The sequence below is a fragment of the Panthera pardus genome, unplaced genomic scaffold (genome assembly GCF_024362965.1).
Source record: "Panthera pardus isolate Hobbes unplaced genomic scaffold, ASM2436296v1 HiC_scaffold_24, whole genome shotgun sequence".
NCBI classification, from domain to species: domain Eukaryota; kingdom Metazoa; phylum Chordata; class Mammalia; order Carnivora; family Felidae; genus Panthera; species Panthera pardus.
The window spans coordinates 58,597,404-58,621,619 of NW_026526810.1; the positions used below are offsets into that span (position 1 = coordinate 58,597,404).

A 24,216-nucleotide genomic window follows, 5' to 3' on the forward strand; every position below is an offset into this window, starting at 1 on the left:
TTTAAGCCTTAACTATCATATAAAAATGGCAGCTTGGTTGTTTAGAAGCCATAATCTGGTCCGAGTTATTCCCAAATTTCCCTAATGCGGTAGCAGTCAATCAGAAAGTGCTATTATCTCTGTACTAATCTGCAGCCAAGGGAGAGAGAAAAAAAAAGTCTTTAATGACACTTTATTTTCTTTGGCTAAGTATTCTATATATTCATGGTAAATAACAGCTTTACCGATACAGGAGAAAAGTGTGTTAGTGGCTAAAAATTTTCCGTATTACTAGAAGATGGAACTTGAGGTCAGCCAGATAAGCAAGGCTCAATGGAAATGTCCACTTACACATTCAAATGAATGTAAACTGCTACTATGTAAAACTTATGTATGCCAGCAATATCATCATCTATAACAATGAGTACCATGCTTGCATCATGTTATTTCTAGACGCTGTTAGCTCACTCTTTCTTTTCATAAGGGACGATCACTGAATTCCTAGTTACAGAACAGATACCTCAAGTTGTGAATAGAATCAACTCGTAACAAACAAGTCTGAAGACATTGAAAAACCACCTTGCTGTAGAAACAGAAAAAGTATGGTTTGCAAGGAAGAGAAGTGCATTTTATATGTTAACTATCCTATCAGATTGTGTAGACACTGCCTCAACTATTAAAACCTTCTAGTAACTGATAGGTAATTGCTCATTTGCTGACTGTGGTGGTGCAGAGCAGACAGAAGCTGCGAGAGAAGCCATCCTTCCTTGCCCATGTAGCAAGTACAACTCGCTGCTGCCACAGCACTTAATGCGTGCAGCACTGAGTCATCTTTAATGCACACACGCATTCTCTGCCTTGCTGCTATGTTGCCCATTATAACACAACACAAAACCAGTGCACACTGCATTCCGCCCCTGTGAGGTTTGCATAAGCAGTTCCGAGTGAGACTAAATCTTGTATTGCTCTCATTACAGCAGATAAATATTTCAAAGTTTAGGAATTAAATATTTTATTCTTTGGTATGCTCTCGGCCACTATTATGAGCTTCTCACAGCTTCTTCATTCATGGGAAATCTTTAGGGTTTCCTTTTCTAAATGTAAGACTATTATTTGTTTCCCCAAACAGAAAGAGATCAGAGTTAACAAGTAAGTTCAATAAATCACTTTATATTTGGTGTTACGAACAACAGTACGCTTCTTCATATCAAGAGACTTTTGTATAAGGCATGTATCTTTTATCATTATAAAAGTTTGCTAACAAAAAAAAATAAATCAAGTAAACATTACAGTTTTAAGTAAACAATGTCTCTCTTTATTTTCATAATAGCACAGATTTTCTCGGCCATACATCTCTTCACTCTACACAGGTATTTCTCACACTAAATTAAGACAACACATCCAGCGAAGAGCATGTCTTGAGCTGTTTGGTTGAAATTTCCCGCAAAGAAACCAAGAAGCTGTTTATACATTTGCCTTAAAAGAAGGAGACTAATTATGTGAACTGACTTATTAATATATGAAGTTCTTTGTCCAATTATTAAAACTACAAAGAGACCGGGGAGCAATTTAAGTGTCTAATGCACCTCAAAATCTCTTTTTTTAAGGTTAATTATAATTCTAAGCAAAGCTACTCTAGATAGGCCCCTTAGGTTTTTGGCAGGTTTAAGTAAAATAATAACAATAACATTACCTCATTGGCCAGCTCCAGGAGCACTGGGGCAGCTCCATTTCTTCCCACTCCATTCAGGTACCTAGACAGACAAAGCCAAGTGGTAATGTAGTGACAAGAAAAGGCCAGCATAGACTTGTCAGCATCCCCTGTGTGTACACGTTTCTCCTGGGCAAATGCCACGCTCAACTCTAGTTAAAGTACGTTACTGTCATAGGAAAGCATTAAAGGGAAAAGGAAAACAAAAACAACTCACCTCAAAACCACTGGCAACTAACTAACTGAAGTTGGGGGCACGAAGTGTGAGCGCATCGGTCTCCCTTGTTTTCATCTCCTAACATGGGACAAGGAAGCGATTTCAAAAAGAACTGTCCCTAACACCCTGGCTTTATTATACCTCAATCACGTTATGGAAAGGAAATAAGTTTGCTCTTATGGTTTGAAAAAAAGGCATCCATGCACCCATCGCACCTTTTTATTTTGTTTCACAGCCCTGGTTGACACCTTATTAAGAAACAAATGGAACAGACTTGTCATCGGTGGGTCAGCACACCTTGTTAGGCAATACAAGCCATCACATTATCTGCCCTGCATTTCTGTCATAACCTCTATCCCTCCCATTCCCTAACCTAGCTAAAAAAATAACAACAACAACAACAACAAAACCTCTCCAAATCCATCCTAGACATGGAAGCCAGAATGATTTTATTTTTAAATAAAACTTTGGATGTGCCATTTTCCCACATTAAATCTCAAGATTAAATTATAATCACTCAAGACCTCTTGTAAATGTCTTCATGATCTGGTTCCCACCTACTGTCCTTGGCCAGCTTCATCTCTAGTCATTGTTCTGCACTCCAACCTTCACCTGGAGAACTCATGATTCAGCTTACATTTAACTGTCTTCAATCTACCACAAGCTAGGAGTAAGTTAGGTGTCCCAAGGTGCAATCGATGAGCTCCTTGTACATTTCTCCATTACTTAACAGAGCATATTGTATCTGCCTAGTTACTTGTTTACCTCAACCCATTCCCCAGTGTAAGGGTGAAAGCCCAAAGAGAATAGAGGAATTGTATTTTATTCAATTTATTATGCCTAGAACAGTTCTTGGCTTATAATAGGTGATTGCATTATACACATATATTTTTTTCTTCAATAAATGACTGATTTAATAACTTTCAACAGCCATATTTGACAAGAGAGGAGAATTAGGTATGGATATTTTCTCTAGAATATGCCATTTGAGTGAATAAATTAACAATATTTGTTTGATAGTAGAAATCAAACTCAATATATGAGACCTCCCATATAACTAACATAAGAATATACTAAATTATGTTATTTCACAAATATGTTTATGAAGATGTATGATTTTTCTATAAAATAAATGGAATAAAAGCAAATTATTCAAGGTAGGGAGTCTCAGGATCATTAAAACTTCAAAATAAATTTAGTAAGTTCATTTCCCATATATTGGGGACTTTCTTGAAAAAATTATTTAGCAATCTAATTGTGAAATAAGCACTTTCAGAAAAAAAGACAAAAAAAAAAAAAGGTAGCAAATGCGGTTTAGAGAAAGGTCTCTGGGAAACAGTTTAGCTCAGAATCTCACACAACTCACAATTTCATTGCACTCACAGGCCTGCTCAAGGAACAACCAAAACAGTTCAGTCAAGCCTGACCAACTAATCCAGTATTCATAACCACCAAACACGCACATTCGTTAAGGGTTCAGATTTCGGGTCAGATTAATTAACCCTACACTGGTATTAGGATATCTTTATAACTTTCTACCTAACATTCACTTATCCCACAAATACTTGTGAGAGATAACTCATGTTGGGCCTATTCCAGGTTCTGAGGAAGCAGCCGGGAACAAAACGTCCATGGTTCCTGCCATCACAGAGATTATATTTCAGTGGAGAGACAAACAATGAGAACACAGAAATAATATAATGTAATAATATAACGTTATACACTACGATAAAATGTAAACTTAGATGGGTTGGTCAGAATGCCCATCTCTAAGGAAGTGACACTTAGGTAGAGGCTCCTAAGAAAGAAAGCAGCAGGCCATGGGAGGAAGTATATTGTCAGCAAGAGAACCCTAAGTGCAAAGTCAGGAATATGCCTGGGGTGTCTGAGGACCAGGAAAGGTTCTAGAGTGACCACAGCAGAGTTTTGAGAGCTGATAGGGAATAATGACAAAGAACAGCTAGACCTCAGACTACTGCCTATGCCAGAGAACTGTTTGGACTCAAAATTATATGTTTTATGTAAATGTTGCATTAACCATTATCCTGGTAATGACCAATGGAGCACGTCTATTAAGTTTAAAGAAACAGGAGATGGTCAAACAATAACCCACTATATCTGTATAGAAACATGTTCACTCTTTTTTTTTTTTTTTTTAACGTTTCTTTATTTTTGAGACAGAGAGAGAGCATGAATAGGGGAGGGGCAGAGAGAGAGGGAGACACAGAATCTGAAACGGGCTCCAGGCTCTGAGCTGTCAGCACAGAGCCCGATGCGGGGCTCGAACTCACGGACCGTGAGATCTTGACCTGAGCCGAAGTCGGACGCTTAACCAACTGAGCCACCCAGGCGCCCCACATGTTCACTCTTAATACAGTGGACATTCCTAATTATGGGCTTAAGCGGCCTAGTTGCCAAGAAACAAAACCCCCAGGGTACTGATGTAACCCGTCTGGGCTCCCTCAACCAGTAAACAGTAAAGGTCTGAAATGGAACCCTATCTGCCAAGGTCTACTGAGATGCCTTCATATGTTGAAAAGAGTGGAGCTGATTCTGACCATATTTATTCTCCAGCCTGTTTCCTAACTCTATCCTGCAGCACTTCAGGAGTACTGGGGAAAAGAAATTAAGTGAAAATTACTTTGAAGTTGTAGTTGTCCTTTCTGGGAACTTTAACTGTCCTCAAGTGACACATTTTATTCAAATGTTTCGATATGCCATCACAGGGGCATGCTAATTACAGAAAACATTCAGTAAGGACATGATCAGAAATTCCTAGTGCTACCCTTCTCTGCATCCCCAAAGTATCTTGTGCAAACGTGCAGTGTAGACTTTTCATACCTTTATAATGGTATGTTTCTCTCTCCACTTAGACAGGAACCTCCTTGAGAGAGACCTACACAAACAGATGCTGAAACTTCATCCAACAGATCCTTAGCAAAGAGCTGCATTATAATTCAGATACAAGGATGGGATTCTGAATACCACATTAAGGTGACCTGGGCCATCTTCCTAATACCTATTTGCAAATTAAAACTACTTTGCACAGAAGCGATGTGTCATCCTCTAGCTTTGCCAGAGGAGGACCAAGAAGTGTTTATCTTGTGGGTGAAACCATCCTCCAAAGATCTTCATAGAAGGTCCACTTTATGTTTCTTTGAGTGTGAAAGATTCATTAGCATCTAAGATTAAAATAACATGTACAGATTTAAAATATTAAAGGCAAAGTTATTTGATCTTTATTATTTTCATAATAATAATTATAGTGGTAGAACTTCAAAAACCTACCAAAATTCTATCCTAAGCTTACGGCTGAGTATCACCTTTGTTGATTCTACCTTTAAAATTTCTGGAGCCCATCTCCACGCATGCAGCTGTTTTCCCACTAAAACAGAGCAGTTGAGGGCAGGCACCATGTCTTATGCACACCTGTATCCTTCATTCCTGGCACAGTAGATGAGACACAGGGAGCGCGAAGTAAATTGTGCTAATTAAATAAAAAAAGTGGTTCAAATTTTCAGAAACTATTTATGTCACGTAATGTCGATAACATATTTGAGCTAGCCTTTTTTCCGTGTGAACAGCTGAATGAAATTCAATTGATCTAATTCTCTAAAGCTCATACAGCTGGCCCTCAAACAGTGTGTGCTGGGAGAAGGGAAAAGAGAGGAGACAACATTTCTGAACCTTGCTACTGATGGGGACTTGCAAATATGACCACTGGTGAATGTGTCTCTGTGAGTGCACACCAAGCCCATGTGCAACAATTTAGATGGAACGAAATAAATTTTGCCAGGTATGTTTTCTGTTTGGAAATAAAATGCCGTTAACACAGGGAGAAAGAACAGAGTTGTTTTCAAAATGAGCACAGAAGCTGTGTCTGCACATACACAACATGAAGAATTGAGGAAATTTCCTCAATAATTCAAAAGCTTGAGAAAATATTTTCGGCTGATATTTGGATACTTTGAATTTTCAGTGAACCATGATGGAATCACACTGTGGATTATTATATGGTTTATAAATACAGACTTCAAATTCTGAATTGAGATCATCTCAACACTAGCAAGAATGCAGAGACACAGAAATTCTCTGACAGTGCTAGTAGGAAGCCATCACAATCTTTGTAGACAGTAATTTGGGAACATAAAATAAAATCCGTATATGCTCATTGTACCAGTAATTACATATATAGAAATCTTAGAAAACTAATCCAAAACGCAAATACTTATGTACCAAAATGTCTACCACGGTATTATTTTTATATTACAACACTGAAAACATATATGTTCAACAGAGTTATAATTCAGTAAATTTTGACACTTTCCTATGATGAGGTAATGCAATCAATAAAATGTTTACAAAAAGCTCTCTACAGAGTAATATTATGTCATAAACATTTTTCTAAGTATAAAATTCAGGATTCACAATAGCATATACAGTTGACCTCATCTATATGAAAATGGATTGACAAAAGGCTAGAATGAAAAATACCACTGTGGTTATCTCTGGCTGCCACAATTATGGACAATCATTCATTCCTTTTGAGACCATCACAAATGTGTTTAATTTCTATAATGTGCGCATATTACTTTTTTCAAAGAAAAGGAATCAAAGAAAGTGTTAACATTGTCAAACTGCTTAAATATGTCTTGATATAACACAATTTGCCTTTATTACAATCAACTGGAAAACAGAAATCTTTTAAGGCCAATTTACCTCAGCGAATACAGGGACATTTAACCATCACATTGACAAGGGGCCTGTACGGTCAATATGTCTGAAAGGTGACAATATAGCCCATCTCCAAGCACAGAGTACAGGGCAGAAAGTCAGGAAGCAGGGGGGTAAAGTAAGAAACTCGTGAGGCTGCTTTCTTATTAGTCTGTCCATTATAGCCCAAATCTCACAGTTTTGTTTCAAAATGTTGTGACTCCTTGAAACAACTGAGATTCTCACGTTTAAATAATTTAAAGAAATACAAATATATTCTCATTATTGCTCACTCAACTGTGCATCACTGAGTAACCATATTTACAGGGAAGACTTTTATTTCTGGCTTGAGTGACTCAGATAATCCAATACAACATGTTCATACTTTGATAATTAAATGTACTTTTAAATGAAGCTAAATGTTAAAAAGCAGCACTTAGAGATCTCAGCAATCATCTAATTAAAATGGCCTTTTACAACAATGAAAATGATCGTCAGAGGACAGCCCCGCAGCCTACTGGTGGATCTCCAAATTTCTAGGGAATGCTCTATTTTCTACTGCTTATGTCAACAAGGCTTTAAAGACTGGACATGTACTTTTATGCGATGGCCTAAGACAGTAACTTTTACAAACAAAAATGTACTTTTTGACATGGAAGTAACTGTCCAGTCTTCCTTTGGAGAGTATGGATTCCAACTGGATTCCAAAGCACTTGCTGACTTCATAGCACTTTGGGAGCCATTCTTCAGTTTTTATTGATGATTAAGGTTCTAACGTTAACTGTTGGTGTCACTGAGGAGGGTATAATTGTTGAAAAATATCAACTCAAACTTTACAAAGACTTGTTTAGAGGGGAATTCTCCTAGACACAAAAGTGTGTGTATGCGTGCGGTGTGTGTATCTTTAGTGGATGCCACTACTGAAAACTGAACATAACTCTAATATGTGGTATAGGGTGTAATTTTTTAAAAGGATAACTTCAATAACTTTTTAATAAACACTTCTCAGTTCTTAAAAAATGACTTTACAGAAACATGATACCAATACTGAATCTAGATATTCATTTCATTCATAAAATATTTGTGCATAAAATCATTCATCTAAAATTGGTGGTGTCACTCTCACCACAGACATGTTGATCTGTCAATCTTAAGTGTAATACCTTAAGAGCATATTTCAGACAGTTTTCCTTTCCAATATGTCCTTGAAATATTTAAGAAACCAACCAACGATTCTAATGCAATCCATTACCATTTATGGTTGTAAATTATTCAGTCATATCACAAAGACAATAACCTTTTTAGAATCTTTTTAAAAGAGCTATTTTAAAGATTCTGTTTTAGAAGAGAAGTTGAAAACTGTTTGTAATAAACTAGACTGAAATTAAAATATCCCCTGGACACTACGTTGTTGATTTAATATCCAGATTTTCTTTTTAAAATACAAAACCCCATTTAAAATGTGACAGTTGTATATTACACATCGTCATATGTCCTTACTTGACATGTCTTTTTTTAATTCTAAAATGGCAAGCCCACTACCTATGAGTGTGCAACCAAATGCAAATAGAAGTGCAACCAAATTCAATCTTATTCTCGAATATATTTTTTGACTTGCTGATCTAAGCAAGAAATAAAACTTAGTTTGAGAACTTTCACACATATATGTAGATATGTGCGCATTGACGTATGCGTCTATACAAGACACACGCTTAGAGCAAGTTTAAAGTAGCCAACTGAGATTTCATAATACTGTAAAGATTTCTTACACACTATACGCACATACACCCAATCAAGACAGTCTCACCATATTCTTCAAACATAGCATTTGAGAAATCACTCAAAGATACACCTGAAGTCTTAAGTAAGACTTATATCACAACGCCTTGGAATGTTATACAGACAATTAATCTAGTAACCTAATTTATTCATAATTATTATTACAATTAATAGGTGCTATGATACCCTCTAGTGGGGCAGGCAGGTCATACCTCTGATAATAACTTTCGATCGCCTCGGAAGTATGATGTTTGGCATGTGTTCTTTTGATATGTTTCTGAAACAAAACAAAAAAGATCTTTATGTTGTGTCACACATCAGGTTCAAGAGCAGAATGACGTATTCCTTCATCCCAATGTCTAGCACATAGGGCCAGCTGAATAATAGTTTGGGGATCTGGGTGGCGGTGGGTCTTTTTGCCTTCTACTCTATGAAGCTATGCATTTTAATCCCTGCTGCTTGGCTGGGATGTCTTCAGACCGTACCACAAGGTACAGTATACATGTAAAAGCCAACGGGGTCACAGTAATTGAATCTAAATAAGTTTGCTTAGGGTTGCAGAGGGCAAAGAAAAACTTGTTCCCTCTTTCAACCTTTGTATTAATTTTCCCTCAATTCAATTCCATCTAAGTCCTCTGCACTCTAGTTTTACAATCCAATTGCCATTTTTAACCAGGAAGAACATTGCTTAAAAACAACTTATTTGAAAACTACAAAAAGTAATTCCATAGAGACTTGCCACTTGACTGACACCTGTCATCTCATGATAAATGACTCCATTTTCTGCCTCTCTTGCCTTCTGCCACTCCAGCAATGGTCATTTATCATCATCTCTGTCAGCAATGGAAAGCGGCACTGACAGTGCAAGTCAGCAAACATTTAGCACATGGAACCACGCAACACAGGGAAATTATTATTGTCAGAATAATAATGGTTTAGCATAATTTATTACAGGTCCACCAAATAAGCAAAGGCTAGATGTTATTAGACAGATGGATGGGTAGGCTTGGCAGGCCTCCACTGAGACGCAGGCGGTGCTCGATGTGGAAAGGAGAACATCCTCCAACCCAATCAGAGAGCTGGCAGTTCAATTACAAAGAAATAAAGGGACATTCATCATTCAATTAGGCACCTGTCAACCCTCACAAAGGAGAAAACTTCTAACCTGGTACTCCTGGGAGAAGATGCTCAGCAGAGTGGCCTGCGATTGACTGGAACAAATAAAAGAAGGACAAAGTTAATTACTGGAGTGCACGGCAAAGAAACAAAAGAGAAAGGAGCTTCAAAGGTAGGCCTGCTGCCCTGTAATCTAACAGAACATGAAAACAAGTGTGGAAAAGTTGTTCCAGATGAACACCTCAAACAAAGGCTTCCTGCTGCTAGGTCAAGGAGAGAGAAAAAGGGAAAGGGAAAAATATGGATGGCCTCACAGCAAACTATCATACAATTTAGATGTTTTTTAACTTTAGAATGATTATGAATCCTATCTGCAGCACGTAGCTATGTCAAAGGAGACCAAAAGGAGGCAAGGTGTATTTCCATCAGTAAATGGTAAGGGTGAAACCCCATAAACAGTGCAGAATGTGCAGTTCACACACTGGCAACATCCTAAATTTATTTTGTTAGTGGACACGTATCCTCTTCCGCAGCTATCTTGGAGTCAGGGGAACAAACTTTAGTCTTCCCCGGAAGTAGCACTGAGAAACCACCAGAACATTATTACAGACACTAGCAGGGCTGAAAACAGAGGTCTGCACAGCAGAAAGCCGAGGTCGTTGGAGTCCGTCATTCCCAAAGACTGCCATAAGCCTTATTCATCTAAGACTCCACACAATGTCAAACACTTGGCAGTGAAGCAACCTGGAAAACATTCTTCCCAAGTGGGAATTTTCCTCTCACAATTGTTAACATTGAGAAATGGAACAGAATTTTTTTTTTCCCTAAAAAGCAATCAATATCCTACTGCTACTCTTTGATTGCCCTCTGTAGATAGATCTACCTTATCATATCTTGAGAACAATTAATTATTTCTGATATATTTTCCTACTAAATGCTATCTGAACAAATTACAGTGTTAATAATTCGACTTTTATAGTACACCAAAGCACTATGAATAATTAAAAATTTTCTATGCATGAATGAAACCTCTTAAGCTCATCACAGGTAATTTGGAGAGTGTGAAATAACAATGACACCATATTTCTTTACTTGCTGCCACAGTGTTGTCGTCTTCTGTATACCAACATAGATTTGGCTTCTAACTACTTTTCATTCTTATCAGATTACCAAGAAAAACAAAAACAAAAACAAAAACAAAACCACTATAAACATTCATCAAGGAAAACTGATAGTTACTAAAGACCCGTTTCAATAACTCAAAAGCCCTAAGTAATGATTGAATAAAATTATAAACTCATTATAATCCAATTTTTTTCATTTTCCCCTTAAAACTAGAAACTGTTCTTTGAAAGAGCCAATTCTAACATCTTCCTATTATTCCTGGCTTGCGTGAACTTCATAGGAAATCACATGCCCCAGGTAGGGTTTCTGACAACCAACTTCTGAAAAAAAAAAAAAAAAAAAAGGCAAAATTAAGCCCAAATCTTTATAAGCTACTGAATAAGTCAATATGTTAGATATTTATGTGCAATAAATACACATCTCCTCATTATACTGCAAAATATATTTAGGTTAGCCATTTAATGATAAACAAAATATTAGTCTCTAAGTATCAGAAAATATGATGGAAATAAATGTGCTTGTATAGGCAAGTTGGGGACCAATGAGCAATGACCAATGACTAATGAGGAGGAAACAAAACTGTGAATAAAACAAAAGTGTACGTGTGGACACCAAAAATGGGAAGGTTAAGAGACAGCTGGAGAAATAAACCCAGGAATAAAGACTTCAGCATGATAAGATGCTCAGGAGTTGAGGGTACTGTAAAAATGGAGGATGAGATCATGTCTTTATCCAGGAAACTACCTTTAAAACTGCTTAGAATTCAATTCAGCTGAAGCTGTGGACACAGCCTATGGAGTAACCCATTTTCTCAATGGCCAGAGGGGTTAGAGAAAAGATTCCAGGAAGAGGTAAAAACTGGTCTCGACATAGAGTAAATGATCTACTTAACATAGTAACAAAGACAGACAGACCTGGGTCCAAAATGCTTTGGGTTTGGGTGACAAGACAAAGCTGTATAGGGCTGAATGTCATTTGCTGGGTTTTTGCCAATCAGACTATGTGTTTGTTCCTCAATGTGCTAAGTTTATAGAAGAGTGTTCTGAACAAGCCTCACACCTTAAAGAGAGGAAAGTATTACTGCGACGAGACATTGATTGACTCCAGTGTATATTACTTGTTACTTTCCTCCAGAGAGTTAATTCTGATATACCAAAGGGAAAGAGGCAAGTGGAGAGAGCCATCACAGTCTTCAGGGGTACAGCCACGAAGGGCTTCCCACATCTGCCCTTCTCCCACTGCAACCTCCCAGTGTTTGATTTGACTGGCTAAGAGGGCAGGAGTTTTGGAATAAATTCAACAATCAGTAGGTTCACAAGGAATATGGCTTTTAACCAAAGAAGAGGGGAGAAAAAGACAATATATAACTAAAAAGTCTATCTTGAATACCACAATCAGTCAGCAGTATTCACTGAGCATCTTATAATGTCCCACGGTCATGCATAAGGAGAAATATGCCATCAAAAATTTAAAAAAAAAATTAAAGGAAACATTAAGTAATTGACTTACAGACTTTCAACATGTACATGCAAAAAAAAAACAAACAAACACAAAAGGCAAAAATTAGAACACTGTCAAGTACCAACATATTTTTTAGGGATCTAGTGAAGCAAATCACACTCTGAATCTCACATATTTCAAGACTACATTGGCTTTGGAGCCTATATGCGTCACTAGCGTATACGTGTTTTAAATTTACATGTTCAAAAATACAGTCACTTATTTTGTACAAATGCCCAAGATATATTATTTAAAACCTCTTCAAAACTCAGTTTTGTCTTTTTTCCCATGCTGCCCTCCCAGATTAAGCACCTCACCCTGCAGCTGTCTGGGAAAAGAAGAGCAAGCCGGTGGACCCCTAGACTGGCTATGTAAAATGTTGCCCGAGTCACGTGTAAGTGTCTGCATGAGCAGTAGCAGTCATGTTGCAGCAGCGGGGAATAAGCACGAGGTCAGAGCCGAAACAATGAGCATCAGCAGAGACTATGGAAAAAGCCCAGGTCCTTGAGAACACTGTTGAGCTGCTAAGCAACCATGAATTACACTGAGCACCCTCCATACTTCTTCTGAGTAATAGTATATGCCTTTTTTTTTAAACCTTCAAAAAGAAGAAACAAACCCACCCAGGTGTCTATGTGCCCTGGAAGAAGGAGCCATAATGGAGGGAGAATGAGAAAGGGTGCTCCATCATGACGGTACGTGCATGGGGTGCAATACGTGGAAAGAGTTCTAATTCTCTTAACTGGTAGGTACTATATTTGGCTTCCTTAACATTGTCCCTCTGCTTGTCATTGTGTCACCAAGTTGATGTGCCCAGAGATCATAAATTGGGGGGCAGGGGGGTGTATATGATTTTTCCATATAGACTTTAAATACTGATGGGGTACTACGTACCCTCATTTTATGTTGCATTCAGGACTCTTCAAATGCCAGGTATACGACAAGGCAATATACCAGCTCCCCATTCAAAATTTAACTTAACATGTCCACAGATCCATCCAGCTAAGATATTCAGTAACCTGAAGGATACTAGAGAAAATGAACATCAGAGGGTTCCATGAGTGCTGCAGAGACTAAGAGCAGAGCTGAGCACAGACTTTGTGGCAATGCAACTTTCATACAAGGAGGAAGTCCTCAAGTTCCCAGGTGGAGACTTAAAAAAACAGAATCTTAACGAAGAAGATACCACACATTTTATGTTCCTCCTCTTCTCAAATACCCAACCTCTGAAAAAAAGACCATAAAAAAGTAAGTACCATTACTTAATTTTCAAGTTCCTTTTGCTACAGAATCTGGGAAGCTTAAATGTCTACACCCTACTGAGCTCAAAATTCTCTGAGCAAAATAAATATTATTTCTGGGACTCAGAAAGCAGTAAACCAATTAAAGGGACATGAAGCAGGATACTCCTGCAAACCAAGAGACTTGGAGACCTCCCAGTTACAAGCTGCAGCCTCTCTAAGTCTGTGAAAGAGCGCAATGGAACACTGGCTCTACGTGGTTAATGATGCAGAGTACTGGTCAGGGAAGGTCTTCTATGAAAGCAATGCATCCACCCTCCCTCGCTCCCACCTTCCTACACACCTACGCACAAATCTGAAATGGAGAGCCTCCCCACCCCCACCACCCCCCGCCGCTATGAAATCAAAATGAAACTGCCTTTCCAACACTTCCCGGAAATCAGTTCTACAAGGCAGGTATACAAGTACCCCCATTTGAGCATTTATATGATATCATGTTACACTCCAGACAACCTGCGAGGTATAGGCATTGTTGCTTTTTTCATAGAAAATTGAAGCCATGGGATGTCAAGCATTTTGACCAAATTCCATGGCCTCAGACAATATTCCCTTTTTTAAAAAAATCAAACTGCAGTGTTCCTTTTACCAGCTACATAAAAATGCTGTTCTTTTTTGTGTTGAAATATAAAAGAACTATTGAATTCAGCAAACAGTCTAGGATTAAAAAATTGTTGGGTAATTTCCATTATTCTCCCTGCAGCTAAGGTATGTTTTGTTAATAACCACACCATTGCCTGAAGTGTCTCTATGTGAATGCATACATGTCTTTTGCTCAAAATGTTATTTACTGCATACAAAGCAGCTTTAAATCCTTCCTTGAACAACACAGTATAAATAACCCAATCAGTCTTCTCTATAGAGGACAACACCCTCTACAAGTGCTAATTTTATTAAATAATATTTAATGAAGAGTTTCTTGGTTATAAAATAGTATGCATTCTATGTAAAATGCAGAGATGTCCATTGTTAGCATTCTGACATGAATCTTTCCTGTGTTTTTACTCTGTGTCTGCTCTGTGTGTGTCTATGTGTCTAGACACACACATTTTAAAAATTATGTGTTTTGAACATATCTTGTAAAATACCTTCATTATGTAAGATATTAACATTTATATTTGCTATTAATATTTCTCTTTTTAAACTATTTTTATTGTGAACAAGACACATTTCTAAAAAAACCATGAAACAGTGGGTTAGTATATAAAAAACAAAAACATACAGAGCCACTAGGTCAACAGATAGAACACTGCTAGCACCCCCAAAAACACCCTATTCAATCACCAACCTTTCCCTCTCACAAATGAACCCGATCTTTCTGTTAATCTCTTTCCTGATTTTCCTTGTAGTCTTACCATCCAAGTATGTATCACTAAGCTGTACAGGTTAGCTTTGCCTTGTGCTAACTTTACATTAATGGAACCACAGTGTGTTCTTCTGTATCTGGCTTCTTTCATGCAACAGTATGTCTGTGAAAGTCATCCAGTTATTTTCAGGGCAGTTAAATTGTTTTCACTGTTATACAGTGTATTCTATTGTATAAGTGTATACCACATTCGTCTCTTCTATTGTTGATGGACATCTGAACTGGTTTCAGTCTTTTGCTAATGAAAATAAGGTTGCAGTAAACAATCTTGCCCATCTTTATGTGAAAAAGTGCTCGCGTTTCTAATGAGTATATAGAGAGAGAAGTGAAATTCTGAGTCATCTGACATACACATTTCTTGCTTCCATAGATAACTATCAAACAGTATTTCCAAGTGTTCATGACAATTTTAAAGTCCCACCAGCATTAAAGGACAGCCCCCATTGCTGAGCATGCTTGTCACACTTACTTTCAATCCATAGCTTTTCTTTTCATTTTCTTTATGAAAAGAAGTGCAGAAGCCTTTAATTTTGATGAAATTCAATTTATCAATTCTTTGACTATTCACACTTTCTATATGTCTTTCCCAAGAAATCTCTGCCTACCTACAGTCATGAAGATATTTTCATACATTTTCTTTTAGAAGCCTAATAATGTTAGCTTTTACATTTAGGTCTATGGTCTATCTTAAATCTGTACATTAAGACAGGAATTGCAGTTTGTTTTTGTTCTTTTAGTAAAAATATCTAATTGACCACATACCACGTGCCCACCAAATTATCACTATTGCCTTTGAGGAAACCAAGTATCTGAGGGTCTATTTTGGGACTTTCTAATCTTTTCCAGTAATTTATACATTTACCTTTACACAGATACCACATTGCAGCTAAGCCATTTAAATTTAATGTAATTGCTGATATATCTAGGATTAAGTTGATCATCTTACTGTCTTATCCACCATACACTCTCTATCTCTCCTTTCTTAGTTTTCATTGCTTTAATACTTACTCTTCACTATTTGAACACTGGCAACTTGGAAGTTGTACATTCTTTACAAGTTATACTATTTTTTTACTGATTATCCTACATAATCATATGCCTCCTCAAATGATCAAAATTTATTATTAATTAGTGATGAACTGCTGCCTGGAAAATACAGAAACTTTATGATACTATCTATAGTTCTCCTCTCCTGTAATATAAGATAGTATGGGCGTTGTTTTAATTCTGCATATATCTTAAAATCACTGCTATTGTTTTATACAGTCTCTGTTTATTCAGATATACCAACATGTAAACCATTTCACTGCCCTTCATTTCTTTCTTCTCCATTCTTCCTTCTGGAGTAACTTTTGTTTAGTAAATCCATCAGTACAGATGTGTAGGTGATACCAAATTTTGGCTCTTTCAATGATAAATGTATCTTATTTCTCTATCTGGTTTCAAGAGTTTTTAAAAAACCTTTAGTTTTTAGGATTTTTAATTACAGTATTTTGTAAACTCCTGCTAAGAATCTGTTGAACTTCTTATATGTGGCTGGATATCATTCATCATTTGGGGAATATTCTTAACTGTTATTTCTTCAAACATTGCTTTAGCAATCTCCTCCTCCTGAGACTACAAATACGTGTACTGAGCCACCTTACTACATCCTCCAACTCTTACTCTCTCTTCATATGTTCCACCTTTCTGTTATTCTTTGCTATTCTATGTTACATTCTGGGTATTTTCTTCTGTTCTATCTTCCAGTTCATTAAGTCTCTCTTCAATAATGTCTAATTTGCTGTTAAATCCATCCAAATTTGGTTTGTGTTATTTTCCACTTGTAGATTTTCTATTTGATTATTTTCCAAATAAGTCCCTTGTAATATGCTTCAATCTTCTTAACTCCTTCAGTAAAGTCCAATTATAAAAATGCTATTTAGTATTACAGTAAGTAGAGACCCTGTGAGTCTATTTCTACAGCTTCCACTAGCTTTCATTCATGTTGTCATGTCTACTTATGTGACTGAATATCTCTCACTATATGTCATTCTACTTGAAAAACTGGTTTATAAATAATTTGAATACTAAAATAATGTTATCTTTCTCCAGAGATAATTCTGATTTGATTCTGGGAGCAAAAGAAGTCTAGGATCAGCTTAGTCCAATTTCAGGCAATAATTTTGGGGGCCAAGGAGGTGAACCTCAAAATGACATGTAGATGTTTTACTTTCAGTTCACATTTACTCCTAGGGTATAGCTCTTTAGGGTCCCATCTTAAAGTTTGGGACATTTAGAGCAGCTCCCACCTTGGTGGCCCCTGCTCCTTAAACCTTGTCTTTTAGCCCTACAAAACTATTAAAAGTTCTGCTCAGGACTTGACTACATCTCATGAAAAAAAACACCATTAAATTAGAATTCAATAATTAAATAGTTCCCTAAAAGCCCTTATTTTCAGAAATTAAAAAAAATGCATTTCAAACTAACTCATAAAGAAGAAATCATGATTGAAATAACAAAAATACATCCAATTAAGCAATGACGGTGGTACATACCAACAGCTGTAGGAAATCTATTTCAAAGATTAGATATTAGTGTGAAAAGAGAAAGGAACTGATTTTATTCTAGGAGATTCTAGCTAACTGGAGATCTTAGCAAATAAATTAACATTGGAAAATATAAAAGAGAATCAAGAAAGAAGAATCAAGGGTACCTTAGCAGCTCAGTCAGTAAAGCACCCAACTCGATTTCAGCTCAGGTTATGATCTCACAGTTCTTGAGACAGAGCCCCACATCTGCAGGTGTTAGCACAGAGCCTGGTTGGGATATTCTCTCTCTTTCCCTCTCTCTCTGCCCCTCCCCCACTCATCCACTCATTCTCTCTCCCTCTCTCTCAAAATAAATAAACTTAAAAAAAAAAGAAGAATCCAAGAGGAGTTGGATAAACTGACCTTTAAGATTCCTTCCTGCTCTAAGTCCTGCCCTATTCCAAATGTTCTGATTTAGTTAAAATCTTAACTATCTAGACTTATTTCCTTTCTAATTTATTTAGGTATTAATTTTTTAGAATAAGCCATAACATAAATCAGATAAAGAATAAAAAGCCTGGGTGAGAAACACTCACTTTCTCTTGCAAGACCAACTGTCTGGTCATTTTTCTTTAAAGCAATCCCAATAACTTCAACACAATATATAAGTAATAGATACATTTGTAAGAAGTGTTTATTAATTCTTCCTACAATTATTTCCTCTGATTTTTTTCCTTATTTAATAAATCAGATTAAGCTACATGATAAGAAATGCTCAAATTAGGTCTGTGCTAATTTTATTATGATTGCAGAGACAGAATAGGTAATGATAGATGAATAACAATAGCTGTATATAGACATTTATAATCTTTCTTTTGTTGGTTAAAATTCAACTTACTTCCAACTCTGTATCTTCCACCATGTTCTTCATTTACTTCCAAGTATGCTCTGTCTTCGTGAGCCACACCTGCCTATGTTTCAAACTACTGTCCATCGCTGTTTCACTTCATGACTTAATGACTTTACCTAGGAGGACTTTGGTTCCATAAATTCTATTCAGCCTCCACTCCACAGCAATCTCACTTCTGACTTCACTTTTTAGCAGAAGCAAAGGTCACAGAGACTTCCTCACCACCAAACCCCGAAGACATATATATTTTTTTTAATATAATTTTTTGTCAAGTTGGCTAACATACAGTGTGTCAAGTATGCTTTTGGTTTTTGGGGTATGTCTACCCCAATATGTCTATTTCTTATCCTAACTGACCTCATGACAACATTTTGCACTTATTATTATCCCTCTTTTCTTTAAAAAAAAAACTTTCCTCCTATGAATTCCAGCGTACTGTTTTCTAATGATTTTCCTTCTACCCTGCTAAACACCCATCTTTCTCTCTCCCACAGGCTGCACATCCTCTTCCCTGTGGTTTCCCAGAATGTCTCTTCAACCCTCTTCTCTTTCACCCTACATGCTCATCCTGGTGATGGCACATCCTGCTGTGTTCCCATAACCACTTCTGTAACTCCCAAATATGTTTTTTCTGTCCTCCATCTCTCCATAGACTTGGTCTCCATTTTATTGCTACTTATGGCATATTTCACCTATTTGGTTACAAGTATCCTAAAATCAAATTTACCACCACCCCCTCTCTCCCAGAAATGAAGTTCAGCCCCAACCTCTCTTAAACGAATTATTTCTATAAACAGACGCCTGAGTTAGAAACCTCTGGGTCACTCTTGATTCTTCCCTCTCCCACACACCTCATCTATCAAGTCACCAAGCTTTGTTGATTCTACCCCCTGAAAGTTGTTCATATCTACTCAATTGCTAAATAGCTTCCTGATTCACTCACTTCCCTTGCTTCCAGTCTCTATACCCTTTAATCCAACCTCCAATTGACCAACAATGCTCCTAAAATACACATCTAATTACATTACCTTTTGGGCCTGAAAATCCCAGGAGGTTTCAACTACCTATAGAATGAAGTTTGAGACACCTGGGTGGCTTAGTCGGTTAAGCATCCGACTTCGGCTCAGGTCATGATCTCACAGCTCTTGAGTTCAAGCCCCACATCAGGCTCTGTGCTGACAACTCGGGAGCCTGGAGCCTGCTTCGGATTCTGTGTCTTCTTCTCTTTCCCATCCCCCCACGCCCTGCTCACACTCTCTCTCTCTCAAAAATAAAATAAAAACATTAAAACAAAGAATGAAGTTTAAACTCCTCAGCAGAGCACTCAAAGCCTTTCTCAATCTGACTTTAGACCACTTTTTTCTAGCTTCTCACACTCCCATCTTCAAACCCCTAAGCACCCCTAATCTCACCACATCATTATAAATCACCATGTTCTTTCTGGAGTCTAGAATGTTCTTCTTTCTTTATTCTACTTGGGAAAACTTTTACTCTTTCTAGTAATAAGTGGGCTCAGGATACTCCTATAGAACATGCAAGTATTATTAAATCAAGTTATTTTAGTGAAAGGAGTATCTCAAGAGATGAGATATCATAGGATTTCTAACCCAACCCTCTCATTCTAGAAACAACAAAAGTAAAGGTAATCGAGACGAAATGATTTGGCCAATGTTACAGAAAGCATTATCTTATAAATCAAGGAAAAAATAAGTTGTGCTACAAGCAAGGCTTAGTGGAGTAATACTTTATGTTAACAGGTGCAAATATCACATAGTTTTGTTATTTCAGTAATCATAACGTATCTATGACCAATGTGTATAAACTAAACCATAAATACAAACAAAAACAGATACTATGCTAGAACATATGTTGTATCACCAGGAGATCCCAAACCCACAAAGTCCCCACTTCTCATCACCAAACGATGTGATGAACAGGAGATCAAAATTATTAATTTTTTTCTCTATGACAGTTCTTTTTTTTCTAGTACAAATGCAAATTTTAAATGTGACGCTACAGTAATGAAAGTGTTTTTCCAGGTAATGTGTCATTTCCCCTGATTCAAGACCATTTTTTAGTCCTTCAGAATACTAGTTTTCTCTTACAAATTTCTGATAGATATCTTTGTGTTTTCCATAATTATTTTTTAAACAATGGGGAACATCAAAAGCTGTACTATCAAGGGAGTACCAATAGGAACAATCATTTTCATTCTGGAAGTGCTTAAAATCAAATTGTGAAAATCACCTGATATTTCTAAGTCTCAGTTTTACCATCTACACATAGACTTATGACTTTTGAACTCATTTTCATCTCAAAAGTTCTATGATTTTTATCAATTCTGCAACTTCAAGGTTTAAATTTGTTAATTTTCTCTCTGCTTACAGCTCTAAAACTTTTAAGTATAGTTTATCAAAAATCTGTGCCTTAATCCTAATAATAATGACCTGTAATCATGTCAACACTGGACATTTCTTTGTGGGCCTAACATAACAGGTCTATTCTAGGTCAATAGCTAGAGTGATTAAATTGTTTATTAAGACTTCTAAGCATTTAAAGTAATCAGACCACAGGGTGAGAACATGAAGGAAAGTAATTAACTCCTTTCATTCACCTGTGATTATAAGGTACCATGTCCCCCAGCAGAGGTTAAATAATCACCTCCTGGGTCTAACGCCAAAACTATTTTACTGCTGAAATCCCAGTCTCTCCCAAATTACCTTATTTTTTTGATACAAGACTGAAGACAGATGTTTAATAAAAGAGACACCAGAAGCTTACCTTAAAAGTTGATTTTAAAAAAATTTATTTTTTACATATAAAAATATATGCATATGTAATAATATTCAAACTCACAATTATTCAAGTATTGAAAGAGTTTTGTGGGGGTTTGTTTCGTTTTTGGAGAAGGTCTCTGGCTTGAACTAAATAATCCCAGGAAAAGAGACAAGTAGGCCATGAGAAACTAAAAAGGCCCCCACCTCAAATTGAATACAGTTTCAAACTGAATGATCGGTTTGGGTCTCAAGATTTTTATCATGGTGGCTGATGCTGAGGAAAATACAGGTAACCCTTACATTTAAAATGAGTTTTGTTTCAGAAGGGTATTTGTCAAGAGGGTTTAAGACACAAAATGAGATACCAAAAAACCATAGTACCAATTTTTATTACAGTGACAAAATCGCTTCTCTAGCAAACAACACTCAGCATAATTCAATAGGCCATCTATGATATTATTACCTTGAACGGGATGAGGCAACTGTCACCACTAACTGATAATTGCGATCTTTCTACACACTGTGTCATTTTGCCTTTTCTTTTGCAAAAGACTTAGGCCTAAAATAACACCAAATAACAATGTTGATTTTTCCTCAGTAATATCTAGTGCTAAAAAGATTACTGATTGTGATCCACTTCAGACAGTTTTCTTAAAACAGCTGCTTATCAAAGCCAAATAAATTAACTTCACTTTCTCAAGTATTTAAAATAAAAATTTACCCAGTCATTCTGCCAACTCTTGTTGTAAATGAATGAATGAACATCTTCAGGCTAATTTAATTCTGTGACCTCAAGCACAATTGCTTTAGCAACCTTTCCACGGAGTAAAAAAATTTAGAAATATTGTTTAAAACCATTTAAAAATTTTCTTATTCCTCTTCTGTACAAAAGTATGCGTTCTATACCCCTAATCTTTCTTAATTTAATAGGTGAGAGACCTTATATAAAATTAGTAAAAATGACTGACCAAATTCACTTTATAGTTGTTATAATTTATAAAAATCACACTATCATCTTTACTTTTTTCCTAAATATTATTATATTAACAGTGTTTTATTCCCTACTCCCAACCTCCAGTTACCAAACTGATGCTTTTCATTTAAGATTTTAACAAAGATTTTAAAATTTTAGCAAAGAAATGCAGGAATCCACACTGAAGTAACTTCCTGAAAACTTAGTGCTTTACATAGCTTCAGTTGTGATCTTATGAGGTCAAGCAAACTATTTGAAGCTTCAGATGCTATATTTTCCCTACTACATTAGTTTGGGGGGAAAAAAAATGTAGATTCTCAATCTTCTCTAAAAACCTCCTCATCATCATGATATGGACTATAATTAGTCCACAACCACCCCACTTTAATAATAAATGCTTAGAATATTAAAACAACAAATGGAATGCCTTAAAATACATTAAGCTCTTCTCTTATTAAACACAAAATTTTAACTCTTAACCACAAGCCTTTTACTCTTAATTCACAAGCAAATCCTTTTGGCAGTTAATCTCAGCACTTAATGTCATTCACTCCAATAAACCCAATTTTAAATGGCTGTAAATGCCTTCCCTACTTCTCTGTGTCTTCAGAGAAACCAGAGGATGAGCAGAGATGGAGTTCAGTCACAAAGACTATGCACAACACGATTATGCTTCTTATACACTAACTTCTTAAAGAATATTCTATCTAGAACTTTTTCGCATTTCTGTTGAACTCCATCCGTTTAATGAAAGAGTAGAAACTCAACAAATACCTACTATCTTGGTGATCGTGTGATAATGATGACAAAGATAGCAATGATGGTGAAGAGCTTCTTAGGTATCAAGCTCTGTTTTATTTCATTTCTATCACTATAATAATAGACGTAGTAGTAGTATTTTAGACACTGAAGGGTAGGGGTGAAGTATCTTAATCAAATCAATAAAGTCAGCATGTGAACATATGCTCTTCATATGGCATCCAAGAGATAAAATTACCTTCAAGAACCAGTACTCTAGTATCACATGATTCTTAGTTAAAAATAATCTACTTAATCTAGCTTCAACAACAACAAAAATGGATCCTGCATCAAAAGCTTCCAGCTTTTCACCATTAAGTTCAACTCCACAGATCTGAATTCATCACCCAGGAAAGTTAATGTGCAACCAGTAGTGACTAAAAATGAATATCTCTTTAGCTATAATTTGAAGTGAAAAAAATTACATGTAAAGTTATATTTATATTATATTTATAATTATAACTTTAAGTAAGCATATGTTCAGGGTCTCTAAAAGAAGACATAATTGTATAAAATGTGTAAGAGTTTGGGATTACAGATAATTTCTTTATTCTTTTTTTATGCTTTTTTTTTAACAGTTTTAATCTTATTTATATAAGAAAAAAAATTCAGAGAGGAGGGGCGCCTGGGTAGCTCAGTTGGTAAAGCATCCGACTCTTGGTTTCGGCTCAGGTCATGATCTCGTGGTTTCACGGGTTGGAGTCCCACGTCGGGCTCTGCGCTGGCAGCACGGAGTCTGCTTGGGATTCTCTCTCTCCCTCTCTTTCTCTGCTCCTCCCCCATCCGAGCTCTCTCTCAAAATAAATAAGCTTAAAAGTTTTTCTTTTATTATTTTTTTTAATGTTTATTTATTTTTGAGACAGAGAGAGACAGAGCATGAACGGGGGAGGGTCAGAGAGAGAGGGAGACACAGAATCCGAAGCAGGCTCCAGGCTCTGAGCTGTCAGCACAGAGCCCGACGCGGGGCTCGAACTCACGGACCGTGAGATCATGACCTGAGCTGAAGTCAGACGCTTAACCGACTGAGCCACCCAGGCGCCCCAAAAGTTTTTTTTTTTTTTTTAATTCAGAGAGGAAAATATACCTTTTCTTGATATATATGTAATATCTTAAAAATATGACAGGGTTTCATGTATGTTCCCCAAAAATATCATCCAACCAAAAAACACAATAGCAGATGCCCCCTATGCTACAGAATTGCCATTTATGTTGTATTAGAGTCTCCCCAAATTTGGATGTGCCCAGTGCATAAGCAGCTACAAAAATTTGTGTATCCCAATATTTAGAAAAGCTGCATTTGGATATAAGAAGCTTTTTTTTTTTTTTTCTCTTCTCAGCATCAGAATGACCCCCAGCGGCTTGCACTCCCTTCCCAAATCCGAGGAAACCAGAAAGACTGGCTTCCCTGACAGAAATGCTGAGGTAATTCAAGACAGCATCCACC

General features: G+C 36.6%; 1 protein-coding gene across 7 annotated transcripts in view; it reads right to left on the reverse strand.

Annotated features, from left to right (window-relative positions):
- The window catches only part of CDIN1 (CDAN1 interacting nuclease 1), a 273,955-nt gene that overhangs the window by 214,951 nt on the left and 34,788 nt on the right, over positions 1 to 24,216 (reverse strand). For 4 of the 7 annotated variants that reach the window (XM_019442633.2, XM_019442630.2, XM_019442635.2 and 1 more), the window contains exons 2-4: positions 9,565 to 9,610; positions 8,612 to 8,676; positions 1,673 to 1,733 (exon numbers count right to left, since the gene is read on the reverse strand). In XM_019442633.2, coding sequence (XP_019298178.1) covers positions 1,673 to 1,733; positions 8,612 to 8,676; positions 9,565 to 9,610 — 172 coding nt within the window. Of the gene's footprint in view, positions 1 to 1,672; positions 1,734 to 5,195; positions 6,046 to 8,611; positions 8,677 to 9,564; positions 9,611 to 24,216 lie in introns of those variants that run through there. The other 3 variants (XM_019442634.2, XM_019442632.2, XM_019442631.2) reach the window with 2 other exon arrangements.